The 7,827-nt window shown below is 33.3% G+C and overlaps 1 protein-coding gene across 1 annotated transcript in view; it reads right to left on the bottom strand.

Moving 5' to 3' along the window:
* Window positions 1-5,526, bottom strand: part of LOC103606719 (centrosomal protein of 112 kDa-like) — a 74,089-nt gene extending 68,563 nt beyond the window's left edge. Inside the window, exons 1-4 of the mRNA XM_008591268.1 lie at window positions 5,378-5,526; window positions 4,939-5,068; window positions 4,168-4,260; window positions 2,738-2,797 (exon numbers count right to left, since the gene is read on the bottom strand). Coding sequence (XP_008589490.1) covers window positions 2,738-2,797; window positions 4,168-4,260; window positions 4,939-5,068; window positions 5,378-5,526 — 432 coding nt within the window. The remainder of the gene's footprint in view (window positions 1-2,737; window positions 2,798-4,167; window positions 4,261-4,938; window positions 5,069-5,377) is intronic.
* Between the last annotated feature and the right edge of the window lie 2,301 nt (window positions 5,527-7,827).

The following is a 7,827-nucleotide window of genomic DNA, read 5'->3' as shown; positions in this document are numbered from 1 at the left end:
ATTACTGTGATCAAGTAGCTTCTTGTACTGAGCCCTGGGAAGGGCTGGGCTGAGAGCTATACTTTAAGAGGAGTAGATCAAGCCCTGCCCAGGCCTACAGTATTCCATGAACAAAAGAGTGCAGATGGATATAATTAGTTTCGTGATATGTATGTCCCACAATATAATCTACTCTTTTGAAGGGTGAAATTGGTTTCCCACTGACATAATAAAATAGCTTGATGGTTGTGTAGAGAAATTAAAATGAAAAGTTCTAAACCTGATCTGCTGATATGAGAGAATGCTTGGATAGCTTTGGATATGCCACTTAGATTGTCTGGCCTTAGATTTCTCATTTATATAATGTTGGGATTAGACCAGTCAAACCATAAATCCTCCCCTGTTATTAGAAATAATACAATTATTAAGTAATAGGCTGGTCACCTCCTATATCTTAGCTCCTTTAACAATCCTCTGAGTTAGAGGCTATTTTTATCCCCACTTTATAGTAGAGAAAACTGAGGCTCAGAAGAATTCATTTGGTTGACCGTGTTCATACAGCTAGCAAGCAGCAAAGTAGGAAATAGAACTACAATTCAACACCAAACCTATTTTACAAACATTGTCACACACTGCCTCTCAAATTCTGTCATTCAAGTGAACTACACAATGAAAAGTTCTGTATATAGTTAAGACAAGGAAAATTTGGTAAATATACAAAATGGAATACTATTTAGCCATAAAAAAGAATGAAATTCTGCCATTTGCAGCAACATGGATGAAACTGGAGAAAATGATTCTAAGTGAAACAACCCAGGTACAGAAAAATACCACATGTTCTCACTCATAACCAGGAGCTGAATCCATAAATAAACGAATGAACAATAAAGAAAGACAGAGAGAAAGAAAGAAACAACAATCACAGTAATATGTTGAAATTTTAGAAAACCAGAGGAGGAAAAGGGGAGGGGAGGGGCAGAGGGAGGGGGGCTAATGAGGAATTGGTCAGAGACACAAAGAATAATTGTGTATTGTAATGACAAATAAGCTAACTATACCGATCTAACCACCACACATTGTACACAATTATTGAAAATCAACATTGTACCCCACAGGTATGTATAATAAGGAGAAAAATAAATAGTACTTGTATGAAAATAAAGAAATAAAAATGAATCAAATAAAGATAAAGAAAGAAGTTTGGGATAGGTCTGTACTCATTTACAATTAGTCAGTACAGGCCTTTCTCCTTGCCACTGGCACATCTATCTCACAGGTCAGATACCAGCTCTCAGGAAAAGGGCTAACCACAAAGTGTAATGCAGCAGGAGGCCAAGAAGGCATTCTTTAATGGACAGGAAGACAGAGATCTGCCCAAATAATGAACAATGGACTAACAAGTACACCCAGAGGATCCAGATGCCTTATACAGTGGGAGCAAGTCTTATGATAATGCATGTTCTTCTTCTGGTAAGTAAAATATTTATGAAGTTGCACGGCTCAGCAGTAGGAACTGAAAAATAATTCTTTATTATAATAAAAGCAACATTTCCCCTTCCTGCTCAGATATCATTTTGTAGACATAAAATATACTTAAGAACTTGCATTAAGATATATTAAAACAGCAGCAAGAAGAAAATTTATTATAATTTTAAAGAGCGCACGTGCAGGTCAATACATGTCAATAGAAATACTTTTCTAAATGACAGAAACATTCTTCTTCCTATACAATAAGCTCTTAGAAGGCAGAGTCTATGTCTAACTCATGCTCAATGCTGCCCCAGTACTTAGTATGATTCCTTGACCAATGTAAATATTTAATGGACATCCGCTGAGTAACTATATGGGTAGATAAGATGTGGTATTACAAAGTGTTTTAGGTATTTTGATATAAACCATGTTTAATTTTAATTGGCATGTATTTTCATTAGTTGAAGGGTTAACCTTTTTCTCATTTCCATTATGTATGTATTTTACAAGTGGATTAATTTGGTAAATATTAGAACAGCAAGTAAGTACAAAAGCAGCAATAAAACCTTTGCTATTTCAGCTACTCTCTTACTTTCCAGGTCTTACAGCAAACAACAATTTCAAAACTGAAGTTTGATACTCACAAATATATAGAACTCTGTACTTTACTGCCTAAGGTGTTGTGTGTCAATAGCCCCTGAGCTGTTATCAATAACAGGGATACCAATATATGTCAGTAGAAATCCTCACTATTCTAAATGACAAGAAACAATTAATCAATTTTTTAAGTAATATCCAATTCTTTCATTGTTCTATGTTCATTGGTTTAGTTACATATTTAAAGTTCTCATTGTGTATATAATACAACATAATACAAAATAACCCCCAGGAATTATATAATATTTTTACTTTTTATTTAATTTTTTTTTTTTTTTTGTCCTTTTTGAGACCAGCTGCACTGTACTCAGCCAGTGAGTGCTGTGAGCGCACCAGTCATCCCTATATAGGATCCGAACCCGCGGCGGGAGCGCTGCTGCGCTCCCAGCGCCGCACTCTCCCGATGCGCCACAGGCTCGGCCCTAAATTTATTTTTTAATTGCTGTGTATTGTATATTTAAAATTAAATATACAATATTATATTTTAACACATGTATACAACATATAATAATCAAATAAGGGTAATTAGCAAATTCATCATCACCAAAATTTATCATTTCTTTGTAATGAGATCATTTGAGCTCCCCTCTTCTAGTCATTTGAAAACATATGATAAATTAATAATAATTACCTTCTTTTCATAGGTGCATTTTAAATGACTTTTCTCCATTTGAAACTTATTCTCTTGATCCTGTGAATGATAAATGTTTATTTTTATTATACCTTAAATTGCTACTAGAGTCAAAATTAGTAATCTAAAGAAATCAATTAATCAACTTGATGTTAAACTTTAGTTCAAAGTTTTGTACATTATTAAGAAAGCCCTACCTGCTCAATTTTCTAAGCTACAAGTAAAACTATGAGTAGCATAAAACTTTAGTTATCTATGTCCATCATTGAAGAGCTGGAATCAGCCCAAATGTCCATCATCGGATGAGTGGATACGGAAAATGTGGTATATCTACACAATGGAATACTACTCAGCTATAAAAACAAATGAAATACTGCCATTTGCAACAACATGGGTGGACCTTGAGAGAATTATATTAAGTGAAACGAGTCAGGCATTGAAAAAGAAATATCACATGTTCTCACTTATTGGTGGGAGCTAAAAATAAATAAATAAATTCACTCACACACAAAAAAAATAACCGGGGGGGAGGGGGGAGAAGATATAACAACTACAATCCTTTGAAGTTGTTACAACAAGCAAACGGAAAGGACATTGTTGGGTGGGAGGGGGGAGAGGGAAGAGGGAGGAAGGTTTCGGTGATGGGCCATAATAATCAACCACATTGTATATCGACAAAATAAAAGTTTAAAGGGGAAAAGAAAAAAAACAAAACTTTAGTTATCTGAAGATGTTACTCAAAAGTACCTACTTTACAGTGTAAGATAACCTTCCTGACCCTTAGGATTAGAAGATTACTTTTTAAATGACCAACTGTTTCAACATGGAAATGATAAATTTGAAGTTTTATCATATACCAGTCCTAGGTACTTTTTGACCATGAGAGAAAAGGAAAGATCTAAAAAGTGCAAAAGAGAGAGACAGGGATGCAGGTGGGGGAATTATGAAGACTGGAAGATAATAACTTAAAAGGGGGAAATTATTCTAAAATAATAATATACTTAAGTAGGGTCTTTACCAACAAATCTCAAAAAAAAGATCTTTCAAACTAAAATTATTGTCCTTTATTCTCTAGATCTCATTAGTGTCTACCTTTGTTAAAAAAAATAAAATGAAAAATTATGCAATAATGGGCCGAGCCCGTGGCGCACTCAGGAGAGTGCGGCGCTGGGAGCGCAGCAGTGCTCCCGCCGCAGGTTTGGATCCTATATAGGGATGACTGGTGTGCTCACAGCGCTCACTGGCTGAGCACGGTGCGGCCAGTCTCAAAAAGGACAAAAAAAAGAAATTATGCAATAAAATAAAGAATCAGAATTGACTACCTGCATTTATGAGTTTTGTTTTTAATTGATTCTCATTTATACGTATAAATCAAGAAAAGGAAAGGTGTGTTTTGGCCATCGTTCTTTGTGTAGAAATATAAAACTCACTCTTAATTGTTGGTTTCTTTGAAGTTCTGATTCCTGTAATTGCTGTTTTAATTGACAGATGTTCTGTTCTAATTCTTCAATCACACCAGATGTCTAGAAGGATTTTAAGATGAAGAATAAAAAGCAGAATATTGATTTTTGTAACATCCTATAACTTATTTAAAATATATGCATTTTTTCTCCCAAAAGGTCAATCAGAATTAAAATTTCCATAAATCTGAATGAAAAATGTCTTTAAAAGACAGTATAAAAGTTAATCTTTTAAAGTAAAAATATAAATTTAAATTCTGCACAGTATTTAATGTTGTGAAAATGTAACACTGATATAAAAATAATAGGTTTACAGAAAACTTTTAAAATTTATTATAAAGCTAAAACAGAACCAAGATTTCAAAATAATAATAATGTATTTAGTACTCTACAAAGTGTACTATTAACACAAATAAGCATTTCTTCTCACAATTTGTATGTTTCCTCCTTTAAAAACTTTGGTACATAAAAGGGTTAATTTATTTATTATTGCAGAATTTAGTTTATTAAATATTTGTGTTCTGCTACATATTAGACATTTAGCATTTTCAACATTTTAAATACCAACAAGAATTCTTGAAGTTTCAGTTATTTCAATAATAAAGTGAAAGAGACTAATATGAAATGTCAAATAATTAGCCTCTACCTGGCTATTTAGGTGTATATATAGAGACACATGGCTACAGGCTGAATAAGGTAAATAATTACTTTGTGTGGATGTAACTACCAGCATTTTAATACCTTTGAAGCTGAAAGAGCATGTTCTTGTTTCAGAAGGTTTATGTCAGCATCATATTTGGTTTGTAATAGTTTCATGTTTTTCTCACACTCGTTTACAAGATGATCTTTCTCTTTATGCAATGTGTTACGCCTAAAAGCATTAAGAATGAAATAGAATTCCAATATATTTAGAACCAATCCCTAAAATGGAACTTTCTGATCAACTAAATCCAAATACATTATCTTTCAATAACCAAATAAGTATCCCCATTTTTATCAACTGTTTCTAAATGTTATGCTTGTATGTTAAAAAAAGACTTTAAAAAAATAAACAGGGGTATTTAGGTTAGAAACCTCCCAAGGTTAAATGCACAAGGTATGATTAATATTAGCAGATAATTTAGAGTTAATATCAGCACTTTATGGCTACATCTGATGGATATCTGATTTCAGACAATACCTTGCCTTTACTTCTTGTAATTCACTACAAGTTATCTGGTAACATCTTTCAAGTTCTGATTTTTCTTGAATTAACTTCTGCCTCTGTAAATTACTATTCTCTGCTTCTCCAGTCAGCTGCTGCACACGGGCCTCCAGTTCTTTGATCATGTGGTTCTAAAAGAATAACTCATTGTTAGGAAAGTCTCTGACTGACTTTACAACACCTTTGCATCATTAAGGAATCTGTAGAAAATACATAGCCTATAAGAATAAACCACAGCAGTAAAAATTAAACCAATCTCTAATCAGGTTTTTTTTTAAAAAAAGAACATTTTCTACCATAAAACTAAGAACATTTTTTTTCTTGGTGGCTGGCCAGTACAGGGATCTGAACCTGTAACTTGCTGTTATAAGGATGCACTCTAAACAAATGAGCTAACTGGCCAGCCCCCAAATGTCCATTGTTGGATGACTGGATAAGGAAAATGTGGTATATTTTATACAATGGAATACTACTCTGCCATAAAAAAGAATGAAATACTGCCATTCACAGCAACATGGATGAACTTAGAGAAAATTATGTTAAGTGAAAGAAGCCAGGCACAGAAAGAGAAGTACCACATATCCTCATATATATGTGGGAACTAAAAAATAAAAAATAACCAAAAAGGAAAGAAAGATACAACAATCACAATAATACATTGAACTTTCAAGAGAAGAGGACAGAACTAAGGTTGCCAGAGGTGGGAAAGGGGGAGGAGAAAAGGAGGAATTGGTAAAGGGCCACAAAAATTGATTACATTGTTTAATGAAGGATATAGTAGTTATACGGATTTGAACACAACATATTGCACAAGGTATTGATATTCAACATCATACCCCACTGACATGTACAATCAACTATGTTTCAATAAAAAAAAAGAAAGAAAGAAAGAAAACATCACCGTTTTCATTCATTTAATGAATATTTACTTAGTATGGTAATATTTCAGAATGAAGGTACACAGCAGTAAATAAGACAAAGTCCCTACTCTCAGGAAGATAGGATTCTCTTTACACCTTTTTATAAGTTTATTTTTTGTCAGGTAAGTACTTACCAATGTTCTTTGCTCTTCATTTAAAGTTTTAAAAAACTGTAGTAATATTTTTTAAAAGGAAATCATAACCCCAAAATTTTAACACAAGAGTTATCACCTAAGTGAAACACTTATTATTAGATAAGTATACAGGAATATTTTATTACATAGTTGTGTTAGTGCACAAAATTTTCACTCATTTCATTTTTTAATGTCTTTACCATTTTAGCAAAAGCACTTCTCCATTTTTCCACAGTACTCATAATTATTACCCAACTAAACAGTTTCTCTGTTATTTGACACTTATTCTGAAATTTTCAGTTTTTAGGACTGTAATTTAAAACTTGCATAAACGAGTTTATGAGCTTTTATGTACTTTATGTAAAATTAGGGTAAGCATGTATTAGCTGAAGGGACAATTGATTTTTATGTCTTAACAAATTTCTGGTAAGTGTGAGTAATTAGGAAAGATTAATATGTCCCAGTCAATAATCTTTTTATGCTCTTTCTAAGATAAACATTTAAAGCAAAGTTTCAACATTAAATAATATAACAATCCCAACATCCTTTCATTTCATCCTTTCCTCATCATAATACCGAAAAGGTATATAAGTTAAATTTTGGCACAACAGCTTCTAAATCTATAAAATGGAAATCATTATATCTAACTTAAAAGCATGGTATATACATTAACTTTTTAAAATACATATAATTCCTGGCTCAGAGCCTGACACATACCAGATGTTCCAATTTCTTCTTCATGCATCCTATTCACTTCACCTCTTTATGAAAAACCCCACTACTTTAGGACTTCCTTTCAGAAGGTAGTTTCAGTTTCCTAAAACATACTCTAAATTCACCTTGCTTCCTACATATTAATTGACTAGAAGAAACAAAAGAATACATCCTCAGCCTTCCAGTCTTAAATGGGGGAATAAGATAATTTGCATTCCTTCTCTTCAAAATTACCGAAAGAGACAAGACATACTAGCAACAGAAAGGCAAACCCCATCTTAATAAATCCTAGAAGATGATATTCTATTTCTGGCTATGAAGGAGTAGCTTGCAGAAGATCACACTCCCACTGAGAACAACTGAAAACCCCAGAAATACATACACACACAAAAAAATTGTAGGATGGCAGCAGAGGACTTCCAATGCAGCTTGGATGTGAAGAAGTTCAGACAAATAAGTCAGCATTCTGTAAGTTGCTTTTACCCTAGAAGCATTTTTCAATCTTGGAGGATGAGCATGGGGCAAGGAAATCAGAGCAGTGGGTGGCCAAGGCAGCCAGAATTTGAGGAACCAAGATCCCTGAGAAAATAGATGCACAGAGAAATGGGCACCACACCAGCAGTTTTCTCCTCAAGGAATTTGTCAAATTCTTAACATT

This window comes from Galeopterus variegatus, unplaced genomic scaffold, assembly GCF_000696425.1.
Source record: "Galeopterus variegatus unplaced genomic scaffold, G_variegatus-3.0.2 Scaffold6797, whole genome shotgun sequence".
Classification (NCBI taxonomy): domain Eukaryota; kingdom Metazoa; phylum Chordata; class Mammalia; order Dermoptera; family Cynocephalidae; genus Galeopterus; species Galeopterus variegatus.
The sequence above is the reverse complement of the archived record's forward strand: the minus strand, read 5'-3'. Positions and strand labels throughout refer to the sequence as shown.